Below are 12,136 nucleotides of genomic sequence, written 5' to 3' on the forward strand. Positions count from 1 at the left end.
TTCAACGCTTAAATTGCAAGAAAACAGCAGATTTCTGCACGAAATCATCAAAATTCTAACAGAAAACCGCATATTTCGATGCAAAACGACGATTTCTCGCCGATTTTCGTTGTTTTCTGGCTTGAATTTGCAAAGAAGAGCACGAAATCTACAAAATCATGACTTTTTACCAAGATTCAACGGCTGAATAGCAAGAAAACAGCAGAATTCTGCACGAAATCATCAAAATTCTTACAGAAAACCGCATTTTTCGATGCAAAACGACGATTTCTCGCTGATTTTCGTTGTTTTCTGGCTTGAATTCGCAAAGAAGAGCACGAAATCTACAAAATCATGACTTTTTACCAAGATTCAACGGCAGAATTGCAAAAAACAGCAGAACTCTGCACGAAATCATCAAAATTCTTAGAGAAAACCGCATATTTCGATACAAAACGACGATTTCTCGCCGATTTTCGTGGTTTTCTGGCTTGAATTCGCAAAGAAGAGCACGAAATCCACAAAATCATGACTTTTTACCAAGATTCAACGGCTGAATTGCAAGAAAACAGCAGAATTCTGCACGAAATCATCAAAATTCTTAGAGAAAAACGCATAATTCGATGCAAAACAACGATTTCTCGCCGATTTTTGTTGTTTTCTGGCTTGAATTTGCAAAGAAGAGCACGAAATCGAGAAAATCATCACTTTTTACCAAGATTCTACGGCTGAATTGCAAGAAAACAGCAGAATTCTGCACGAAATCATCAAAATTCTTAGAGAAAACCGCATATTTCGATGCAAAACGACGATTTCTCGCTGATTTTCGTTGTTTTCTATCTTGAATTCGCAAAGAAGAGCACGAAATCTACAAAATCATCACTTTTTACCAAGATTCAACGGCTGAATTGCAAGAAAACAGCAGAATTCTGCACGAAATCATCAAAATTCTTAGAGAAAACCGCATATTTCGATGCAAAACGACGATTTCTCGCTGATTTTCGTTGTTTTCTGGCTTAAATTCGCAAAGAAGAGCACGAAATCTACAAAATCATGACTTTTTACCAAGATTCAACGGCTTAATTGCAAGAAAATAGCAGAATTCTGCACGAAATCGTCAAAATTCTTAGAGAAAAACGCATAATTCGATGCAAAACAACGATTTCTCGCCGATTTTTGTTGTTTTCTGGTTTGAATTTGCAAAGAAGAGCACGAAATCGACAAAATCATCACTTTTTACCAAGATTCTACAGCTGAATTGCAAGAAAACAGCAGAATTCTGCACGAAATCATCAAAATTCTTAGAGAAAACCGCATATTTCGATGCAAAACGACGATTTCTCGCTGATTTTCGTTGTTTTCTATCTTGAATTCGCAAAGAAGAGCACGAAATCTACAAAATCATCACTTTTTACCAAGATTCAACGGCTGAATTGCAAGAAAACAGCAGAATTCTGCACGAAATCATCAAAATTCTTACAGAAAACCGCATATTTCGATGCAAAACAACGATTTCTCGCCGATTTTTGTTGTTTTCTGGCTTGAATTCGCAAAGAAGAGCACGAAATCTACAAAATCATCACTTTTTACCAAGATTCTACAGCTGAATTGCAAGAAAACAGCAGAATTCTGCACGAAATCATCAAAATTCTTACAGAAAACCGCATATTTCGATGCAAAACGACGATTTCTCGCCCATTTTCGTTGTTTTCTGGCTTGAATTCGCAAAGAAGAGCACGAAATCTACAAAATCATGACAGTAGTATAGGACGCGGGGTTCTGGGACACTTCGATGGCCTATGCCATCCGCATCTGTCCATGACCTTCATGAAGGTTATTCTTCGTCGGGTGAAGAAGTCTTCAGGAGCCTCTGGTATTGTTGGTCAATTCCGGAGGCTGCTGAAGAGGTGGTGGGCGTGGTCACCGAAGGGTGTGGTCACAGGTGTAATTAAAGGTGTTTTCCAGGTAGGTTGAAATCAATGGAAAAAAATGTATTTTTTAAATTTACCTGTTTCGCTTAGGTGACAGTTACCTGTGTTGGATTGATCTTTGAAAAAATGTGAAAGTGTTGTTGTGGATTTGTGTTGGTTTCGAACCGTGAACCTACGAGTTGTGAAGCCGAGACGTACGCCATGCACCAATGTGCTCCACATACGTTTGTTGATGTGAAAGTTGGGTAGATAACAAACAAATAATCGAAGTAAGTAGGTGGGTAGGTAGGTAGTTAGTTAGTTAGTTGGTTGTTTAGTTAGTTAGTTAGCTAATTAGTCAGTTAGTTAGTTAAGTAGTTCAAAAGAAAAAAGAAAATCTAAAGATAAACCAAGAAAAAAAAAAAAAATTGTTTGGGTGAATAAAAAGATAAGAAAAAGAAAAAAAGGGGAAAAAAGGGGGTTGGAAGCGAAGCAACTGACTCGCCTAGCCTAGCCTAGCCTAGCCTAATTTTCCAGGAAGATTAAGAAAAAAGTCAAAGTTAGTAACTATTTTGTTTATTATTGAAATGAATAATGTTGCATTTGCTCCTGGTGTACATTTCTTAAGGAATATTGTGGTACAGTTTTAATTAAATCTCCTTTGAACTGGAGGTGTAGTACCCTGTTGTTGTTGTTGTTGTTGTTGTTGGTCGTGGTGGTGGTGGTGGTTGTGGTGGTACGGGTATTGTGGATAAGTTTCATTATTCAAAAGATTCCATCTTTCTTTAAGTTGTTGTTCTTTTGAAGCTTCAAAGGAGGGTTGTAAACGTCGTTTACATTTAAGTAAATGTAAAGACATGCGTGTTGGTTTGACCCAATGGTCTTTAATTAGGGGACACTGAATTAGTTCTAAAGAAAGAGATAGGAGAAAATTATAGGTATGTTCAAATTATATAAATAATTTCTTACCTTCACTCATGATTTAAAACTTCAATTGACTGAATGACAAGTTAATACCTACTAGCGTATTTATATGAAATCCTCATAAGTAAACACATGATTAGCTTACACAGGTCTTTTTTAAATTTTTTTATAAATAACACTGAATCATCTTGTTTTTCAACTCCAATCAGTTTTGCAACATTATATTTTTATAAATAACACCAAATCATCTTGTTTTTCAACTTTAATCAGTTTTGCAACATTGTAACTAATGGGTTCAATAAATCAATATAATTAATTCATATATATTTTTATTTATTTTACATGTAAATTTTGCATTTGTTTTTGTAATTGCAAGAACTCAATGTCAGCTCTTAACTTCTTCAAGGCTTTGAGCAAAGATTCGGTCTGTTTTCTTTTCCGTCTCAAAAGATTTTTCAGTTGTTGTTTGGATTTCTGAAAGGAACAAATAAATATTCAGTTTTTTTAACTTTTTTTTTTTATTTAACGTAAATTTACATATTAGTATTTTGGGTGTTTCTCTTTATATAACATTTGGATATATTTTACATAAAGGCATATAGTACACATAGCCCCTTGCTCGGTGGTTTCACCTTGACATTTTGGACATTTGAATTGAACAGGTACAGGCATGTTGCCTCTAACAATACATAACAGATTATGGTTACAAATTAACAAGTTGCGGTTTAAACAAGCAGACTATATGTGACATGCTGCTGCTTTAAAACTAAGTAAAGCTAAGGAATTTACGTTAAATTTATCAGATTTTTTGCGGTTGAGATATTTGTTCAACCTACGCTTATTATGTTCTTCATTACGGTTGCTAGTTATTCTATAATTTGCTACAGCAAAATTTATTTTGTACCAATTATTATTTTCTAAATATAAGGCACTTTTACAAAAGTCCATGTCAAATGTATTTATAATTTTAAATACAAATAATTCGAAATTTGAAATTTCTGGATAGTTTCCAATCCAAATAATGTTAAAAACAATATTTTTATAGACTTTATAGTATGAAAAAAATGAGTGTTGTTCTGTTTTGATACCAACATATTGATTATAAAAGCGTATTACTGTATCAACAGACTGAGGAGCATCATCTTGTGTGCCTTCAACAAATATATCTACATCACTAAAATGATTAGTCTTATCTAACATGCAAGCGGCAAAACCACCTGCTACAAAACATCTTCTAGTACTACTACTATACAAATTTAATTGTTCTTGCACAACAGTCAAAACTTGGTGAAACGGATTTGATTTTGTTCCCTCACAGGAATCACCATAAAATCGTTTACTAATATACTTAATATGATGTGGTAAAATCTAAAAAGAAAAAAAAAAACAAAACATTTTAAAACGATTTATCCATCTTCAGCAATTGTTTCTTCTGAATCATAGTCAGACTCTTCAATTTCGTTTGGTAAATTAAACGTTTCTTTAAACTTTTGCTTAAGTGTTTTTGGTAAAATCGATTTCGCAACAACTCTATTAACATCATTTTTGCTTAATTGTCGTGGATTCCTACCCAACTCAACTAAGTATCTGGTTTCCTGATATAAATAAAATCGTCTTTTAAAAAAATTGTTTATACGCTCCTTTGTGGCTTGTTCATAAGTTATGCTAGTTTTAACCATGTTGAGTCTTCAGTACAATACAACAAGTTCAAAATGTTATCACCACCACCACTCAGTTTACTTTTTTTAGTCTCTACTACTACTTCTTCACTATGTACTTCAATTGAATAATCACAAAAACAAAAAAAACAATCACAGTTGTGACAGTACACAGTTCCTTGGTCGTTGTTGTTGTTGTTGTTGCTGCTTTGGATGGGTGTAGGAACAATTCTTCTTTTTACAGCCTTTTCAGTTATATCCTTATCAAAACGATTGACGTCTACAAAAACTGTGTCCCATTTAGATCTCAGACTGTTAAACTTTTAAATTGAAAGTGTTAATAAATTAAAATAAAATTGAAAGAATTTAAATTAATACAAATATCCCCAAGGTAAAGTGTCTGTGCTCATATTATTTACTAATCTTTTATCATCCGAACCACTTAAAGCCATCTTTGTTTGTTTCAAGGTAAAAACTGTATGCTTTTGTGATTGGATAACATTTTGAGTAACATCTAATTTTTGATTATTAAACAAACATTCAAAATAATCATCAAAAGTAATTAATTTAAGAGCGGATGTTTTTATACCTTTAGCCTTTTTTATAATTCCAAAATTTGCAATAAAATTATAAATTTCCCGTTTACTTGACTTTTCTCGTTGCATATTTTCAAGACGTTTTTGTTTGTCAGCGTTATCATATAAAACTTTAATTGAGTACATTTTCGATCGTAGACCAATAAAATGAGTCATAATTCGACCACAGTTCTCATCCTTCATAAGGCCTAACACTTTTTTATTTTTTTGTGGAATGTTATAAATATTATTCAGTGGGTAATCTGACGTATCAAATTTATGAATATCCTTTTTTATATGTGCATAGATATCATCATCGTTAAATAAGTAAATCAAACCATCTGTATCAGTATATAATAATTTTACATTAGTTCCAAATTTTGATAAAATGTAATTGTAATGAAAGTCGTACAAAAAAGTTTTTGATATATCTAAAATTGACATTCCCACGTAGATAGGTTTATTAAATGTAATTTCCAACCGTTTCATTTCTATTAAAATCATATTTTTACTAAATATTGTACAACTATGAAAGTTTGGTTGTGAAATATACCAATTTGCACCGTATCGTCCTTTCCATTTCGTTACCAATTTAACATCTCTATATTTTTTTACATTTTCAATAGTTTTTCCAAAAACAGCATTATTCATTAATTTATAAAAATTTTTCTCAAATTCATTTTTACTCTGTTTTCTCAATTCTGTATTTAAGTCGATATACTTTTTTAACCAGGGTGCTTGTTTAAATTGTAAGCAACGATGAATTTTTACCAGTTTTAAACCTAAATCTAAAGCCTGTTTTAAATTTCTATAATGAATAATATAATTTGTTTTCTTGTACAAAGTTGTTAATAATTTAGTATTTTTTGAATCGGAAATTGGTGGAACCAAATGCTCAGGACATAAAGGTAAGTCTTTATGCAAATCAAATAGTGTTGGTGGATATTCAAGATCTACTTCAAAAATGTATCCAATTTCACAATCATCATCGTATAGTGTGTTAAAATCAATTTTATAAATATCTGGACCACTAATCCATTGAAAATCACCCATAGGCAATGAATAACTCATTGCAGCTCCATAAAGATTGTTGATATCAAAATACATAAGGTAAGTTGATGGTTTATTAGGATTATAAGCTTCACCCATATATTTATTGTTTGCTTGCCCGTATCTATTCGAACATTGTGAAACTCCTCCTCGAATACCTCGTTCAAAAAACATTATCATATCAACATCAGTTAATAAAGTTAATTCAACGTTTGTGATTTTTAACATACTATCAAAAGATAATCCTGGAGCTGTACAATAGTGAAGACTATCTAATTCATATGTTTTCATACAAGTAGATCTAAAATTTTCAAATATATCAGCCAAAAGTAAAACGTCAGTTTTTAAATACAATTCAGCATACTCTTGAAGAGTGTTAATTTCAAATTCTTGCCAAACCGTACAAGCATGTTCATAATCGGCACCAGAAATCTCAGTATTAGACACATGACTAAAAAACTTTTGCATAGATGGTAAACTATTCTCTTGCAATTTTTCCCAACAATCAAGATACTCATAAGGAAAGATGCCTTTGCGAGTGACTAAATTAAATTTTAAATCATCTTTATAAAATTTCCGTATAATAATTTTTTGCTCATCATTTAAATATGTGGATAATTTATCAATACTACTTGGCATAAATCTGTATGAATCTAAAAATCTAAATTTAATTTTACTGTTGAGAATGTATTTAGTAAACGAAATATATTTTTCTTTATTAATTGGTAATAGATCAATGTGTCCATCAATTTCTGTACTTAAAGCTTTAATTATAAAATGACTATCATAACCAGATAAATTATGAAAAATTACTGGAATAGTATTCATATCTTGAAATTTTAGGTTACATGAGTTATGAGCAGCACCTCTGAACTTTCCTGTTAAATGACAATGATCTTTCACTTTTCTCTCATTATCATCGTTTAAAAATGCTTTACAACAAATATGACATTTCATTGCTAATAAGAAATTTTGCTCTTCTTCAACAGATAATGATTTCATTTTACATGGGTGAGAAAAAATTGTTTCCAATTCATTTGAAATCTTTTTTAATTCATGTACAAACCATACTGAACAATTTTTACCGGTATAGGTATGAAATCTTGATAATGAATCGTCATAGGAACATTTTAAATAAAATGCAATACTAAACGGTTTATGTTTTTGATACTTCTCACAAGTGTTTGTTTTGTTTAAATCTTTATAGTTTATCAGTAGACACTCCAAATCAGCGTAAATAACGAAAGGCACCATCAGTTTATTTTTATAATTTTTAAATTTTAGAATACTTTTATCTTTAGAGGGAAGTTTTATTTTAGTTTCGTTTAACACTGAACAATTGCGCATATGATCATTAACTATATTTTGAGTAGAAAAATGATTTAAACATCTTTCACAAACCCATTTTTTATTTTTAATATTACCCATTTGATAACTTGTTAATCGTGCTAAATTTTTAATGTAAGCAAAATGAAATAAACATTTATTAGAAAGTTCATCATCATCATCATCATCATCATTATCAGTATCTTTTGTTATCATAAGTAAATTAATTTTAGGTGAAATTTCACTTTTACTCAACAGCAAAGGGAGTATTTTTTTCTTTTTATTCAAAATAGTAAAGACATTTATTGCCAACTGATTCATTTTTTCAAATTTTGGAATATCTTCAAGAGCAATGGGAAATCTTATATTGTTGAATTTTAACACCAAACTAAAATGTGGATAAGATGTTACACGTGAAACATTTTTTATTGTTTTTACAGGATATAAAGCACAAACAACAGCCCATAAGAAGCAAAATTGGTCATTGTTCTTGATATTGACTACACTTTTAGTATTTTTAACAAAATCAGGTAAATCAACATATGTTGAAATACCAACACTGATCGGATTATATTTATTTATATTAACTTTCAGATGTAAAATTTCTTTTAGAGCCCACCCACTGTCCCTTTCTTGAAACTCTTCTAGTTGTAACAAAATTTTTTCATAAACATTAATTTTGAACCAATTTTTCAAATCTGTACTTTTATCAATTACCATATTTGGAGTAGAAAAAAATTTATGAGTTGTCTCGTGAGTGTGAGGTTTTATAAAGACTCCAACAAAAATTACATTTACTTTTAATAACGACCTTTTCAATTCATGTAAAATTCGTCTTGAAAATATTCTAAAGCATTTTAAGAGAAATTTTTTTGGATCTTTCAAAGAAAAATTTGTTATCATACCCGTTTTAATTCTACTTTTAAAACAAGAGTCAACATCTTGCCAAATTAACTTTTTAGATTTTAAATACTTTACACTATGTATTTTTTGTTTTAAGATTAGTAAATAATCCTTTAAAATAGTTAAATTTGATTCAATTTTTGCAAAATTTTTTACACAATTTAATTTATTTTTTAAACATCTCTTATGTAATAAAATGGTTTTTCTGAGCCAAGTTATATATTTTAGAAATTCTTTCTTATGTTTAATTAATCCACTAACCTTTTCAATTTTGTTAACAGCAGAAGTTGAGATTTCATCTAAAATCTTTTGACTGGCCATCTTTTATAGTCTGTTTACAAAATTTGAATTAATAAAAGAATAATATTAGCAAAAGTACTTACTTTGAAATTTCACTAGCAACACTTGAAATGTAAACTGCAGAGACACATTGAAAACTGAGTATGATTGAAGCTGTATTTATATTATAAAATTTAAAAATTATCAGAGCATGCACGTGTCATTTTTATCATCTAAAACTGCAAGAGTTGCAAATAATTATCATTTTGGAAAATTAACCTTTGACATTCAAATTATCAAATTTTATCTAAAACTGTAATTTTTAGAATGTGATAATCATTTGCAACATTAAAAAAAAAAACCAAAATTATATTTTATATATTTTTATTTTTTACAATACATATACCACATGTATAAGTTGTGCACGTTTTCTAAAGCACAATTTAAGTATTCACTATGCTTTAAGCAGTGGTGGGACTTAAAAATTGTCTTCATGGTGTTTACTGGAAGACATCCATCAGTTTCGAGGTCGACAATATCCTCATCCAGAAAAAATTGCTGTAACCATTTTTTCTTTTGCAGACCTTTCACTGCCACATGGACTTTTTGATTTGGATTGTATTGTATGAAGTCCTTTAGAAATTTCTCGATGCTTTCATACCTTATTGTTGATGGATCTTCATAGTAGTATTCAACCCCGTGTATTTGATCAGTAGCGTAGTCAATCTGTTTTTGGAAGGCAGCACTGCACATCTCGATTGTGACCGGAAACTTGATGAAGGCGTGTTGGTATTGTTGGGTGTTGACATCCAGAATTGCCAATTCTTTGCATACAAAGCATGTACCGAGTTGGTAACCTTGTATGTCAAGTAGATACATTTTGCTTCTTTTCACAGTTGATGTAAAATACAATTTAATTCCAGAAACAGATCTTCACCTATTTATACCCAAACATTTTTTAAAAATGCATGCACGAGTTATTGATAAAGATGTTTTTCCCAATAATTTAAGCAGCATTTGCATTTCTTAAATGTTAAACAAAATAAAGATAACTGGTGTGTGTTTTTCCATATATTTTGCAAAAACAAATTAATGCAGCGTAAGTGCAAAATTGATATTTATTGGTGTGTTTTTTTTTCATCAATTCTGTCAGCATGTTTTTATCAGTTAACCTTACAATTTTGTAACAAAAATTATCAACATTTTTTAGTTTGCATGCTATAAAAGCTTCGAGAATTTTCTGTTTCTTCATCAGTGTTTGAATCTCAACACCACAACCAAAATGTCAACCACACCATGTACTATTGTAGTGTTTAGCGAAGATCCTGAAAATCTGCCTGCTGAGCATATTACGGTAGTAATGAAGCAATTATTCCAGTAAGTTTTTTTATTATTTTTTTCTTAGTATTTTTTGACTCATGTGTTTGGTGTATGTTCAGATATGGCGTGCTCGAGATTAAACGTTTGGGAGACAAAGTGTTTGTTTCCCTTAAATATTGCCCTCGAGGCAGTTCGTTAAAACGAAAATTTGGCAATTTACCAATTAGATATATTCGCACAAAATTAGACAATGAAGCCGAATTCAAGATTTTGGAAAGCGTTGTGAGACGCTTCAGATTCAACCTCGTTGAAGAAGATGTCAACGAAGTGGAGAATCTAACTAGTCCAAAGAAACGGGTGTACATAGAGCCACCAGTCGAAGAAGAAGATGAAGATTTGATGGATGATGTAGTTGTCATCAATAATGCTCCTTCAACTTCTCAAAAGCAGTGCAAGAATCGACGACGAAAGGAACCCGTCAATCATCGTCAACATCCCGATGCAGAAAAAAACTTTTTCGATGGGTTAGAATAAAAATATAAGCAGATAATTAATGTTTTTATTTTTCCAAAAATTCAATTTATAAAATGTTTTTACAATAAACGGACACGACCTGTCAGTGGTTCATATGTGATAAATTGTTCATGCAGAATCAAACAATAAGCTGCAGTATTAGCATCTATATCTCCTTCAGTTTCAAATTCCAAGCGAACATCTATGGTGGTTTGTTTAATTACTTCGTTTTGATATGAACAATCGATGACAATTAATGGAGCAACCTTTTTGAACTTTTCCAAATTTAATAATGGTTCACAAACTGGTTTTTTATTAAAATAATAAGCTTGTTGAAAATGTGTGTACATTTTGTATGCCAAAGCGTACTTGTTGTGTTTGTAATCCAAATTTAAATTTTCATATGGATACGCTTGAGAATTTAAGTACAATTTCATGTTTCTCAAATTGCAATGATCAAAATTGCTTGCATTCTTTTTCAAATTGTTTCTTCGATCAGTTTGAAATCCAACAATGATGAAACGTGGTTTTTGTAGAAATGTTGAGGTTTTCAACACCCAATTAAAGGAATGACTTTCTTGCAAAAGTGGATAAGTAAAAAGTTCCCATTTTCGATGAACAATCTCCAAAGGAATATTTTTATCGATTATGTTTAATATTTTTAACTTTTCATAATCGGATACTGTTACATGAGGCACTTTCCATGTAATTTTTTCAATCAAAATTTGAGCTTTTTCAAGGCCTGTCGTTTCAATAATACAGTTTAAATCAGAATTTGAACGAATTAAAACGAGTTCCTGACGAAGATTTATCACAATTTTTTTATAATCTTCAGCAAAACCTAGTATCATCGAAAGCGGCCAACATACATCAAATTGTCCTGTTGTATTATCAACAAGTTTTACGTCATCAACAGGAAACCAACCAGCATTCATCAAAGCAGTACTTTCGTTTGGTGTGTAAGATACATAACCTTTCAAACTACTGGTAATACCAGGAGTTTTTACACGATCAATTAATTCACCTCCCAGTAAAAAACGAATTTCTTCAAATAGATGGGCAACAAAGTTATTCACCAATTTTCCTTTGGTGTATACAAGTTTTTCATCATCATGTTTTACTAATCTTCCTTGAATATGAAGTTCACTTAATCCTGGCACTGTGAGTAATTCCTGTTGTTGAATACCAATTCGACATTCATCGTTATGCTTAAGTGGAGTGTTTGTATATGCTTGATATGAATGCCATTCCAAGTTGGTTATTGAACTGTCAATAGTTGGTTTTTGAGTCACATTTAACAACTCCATAACTTTTTATTTCACACGCAGTCCTAACGATTGTAGAAATTTTCGATTTTCAGGTGTTAGCGGAGCACTGTTCTTGTTGTGAATGAACGTTTTTGAAACGTTACTAACGTTTTTATATTGCACGTTATTGTTGTTGTTGTTGTTAATAGGTACATTAAAACAAATCACCATTTTTTATATGTTTTACTATTGATTTAATTTACGTAAATGTAATGTTGTCGTGATGAGCTCGTTTCTGAAATTGACCAACTTACCAAATTGATCTGTTATTTTAAGAGTTATGTTTCTAATGAAATCTGTGTTAATTGGTAGATAGATCACGTTTACAGGTTTTTCAATAATTTTATAACCCGGAGGTTCTTTAGGATAAAACGCATAGATGATATGTTCAG

The 12,136-nt window shown here is 30.9% G+C and overlaps 3 protein-coding genes across 3 annotated transcripts; 1 reads left to right on the top strand and 2 right to left on the bottom strand.

The window, feature by feature from the left end:
- Nucleotides 1–3,292: 3,292 nt before the first annotated feature.
- Nucleotides 3,293–8,751, bottom strand: LOC148170685 (uncharacterized). The gene is made up of 3 exons (XM_088040947.1): nt 8,709–8,751; nt 8,587–8,656; nt 3,293–4,181 (listed from the first exon to the last, which is right to left on the bottom strand). The coding sequence occupies exons 2-3, from the start codon at nt 8,644–8,646 to the stop codon at nt 3,552–3,554; spliced, it is 690 nt and encodes a 229-aa protein (XP_087897073.1). The 5' UTR covers nt 8,647–8,656; nt 8,709–8,751; the 3' UTR covers nt 3,293–3,551.
- A 1,118-nt stretch (nt 8,752–9,869) lies between these two features.
- LOC148170686 (uncharacterized) lies at nt 9,870–10,543 on the top strand. Its single transcript, XM_088041863.1, has 2 exons — nt 9,870–9,981; nt 10,044–10,543. Exons 1-2 carry the CDS (start codon nt 9,887–9,889, stop codon nt 10,456–10,458), a joined length of 510 nt encoding a protein of 169 aa, XP_087897989.1. The 5' UTR covers nt 9,870–9,886; the 3' UTR covers nt 10,459–10,543.
- Nucleotides 10,518–11,915, bottom strand: LOC148170687 (uncharacterized). Its single transcript, XM_088042228.1, has 2 exons — nt 11,773–11,915; nt 10,518–11,703 (listed from the first exon to the last, which is right to left on the bottom strand). The coding sequence occupies exons 1-2, from the start codon at nt 11,913–11,915 to the stop codon at nt 10,518–10,520; spliced, it is 1,329 nt and encodes a 442-aa protein (XP_087898354.1).
- Between the last annotated feature and the right edge of the window lie 221 nt (nt 11,916–12,136).

The sequence above is a fragment of the Gnatocerus cornutus genome, chromosome 7 (genome assembly GCF_029298725.1).
Source record: "Gnatocerus cornutus isolate USDA-ARS CGAHR chromosome 7, icGnaCorn1.1, whole genome shotgun sequence".
NCBI classification, from domain to species: Eukaryota; Metazoa; Arthropoda; class Insecta; order Coleoptera; family Tenebrionidae; genus Gnatocerus; species Gnatocerus cornutus.

What these genes read in the sequence shown, in the direction of transcription:
- LOC148170687 (XM_088042228.1), bottom strand. Translation starts at nt 11,915, where the DNA reads ATGGTGATTTGTTTTAATGTACCTATTAACAACAACAACAACAATAAC. An exon ending in AATCGAAAATTTCTACAATC is followed by an intron (nt 11,704 to 11,772) that starts GTTAGGACTGCG and finishes AACTATTGACAG; the next exon opens with TTCAATAACCAACTTGGAAT.
- LOC148170685 (XM_088040947.1), bottom strand. Translation starts at nt 8,646, where the DNA reads ATGGCCAGTCAAAAGATTTTAGATGAAATCTCAACTTCTGCTGTTAAC. An exon ending in CTGTTAACAAAATTGAAAAG is followed by an intron (nt 4,182 to 8,586) that starts GTTAGTGGATTA and finishes TTTTCTTTTTAG; the next exon opens with ATTTTACCACATCATATTAA.
- LOC148170686 (XM_088041863.1), top strand. Translation starts at nt 9,887, where the DNA reads ATGTCAACCACACCATGTACTATTGTAGTGTTTAGCGAAGATCCTGAA. An exon ending in GTAATGAAGCAATTATTCCA is followed by an intron (nt 9,982 to 10,043) that starts GTAAGTTTTTTT and finishes GTGTATGTTCAG; the next exon opens with ATATGGCGTGCTCGAGATTA.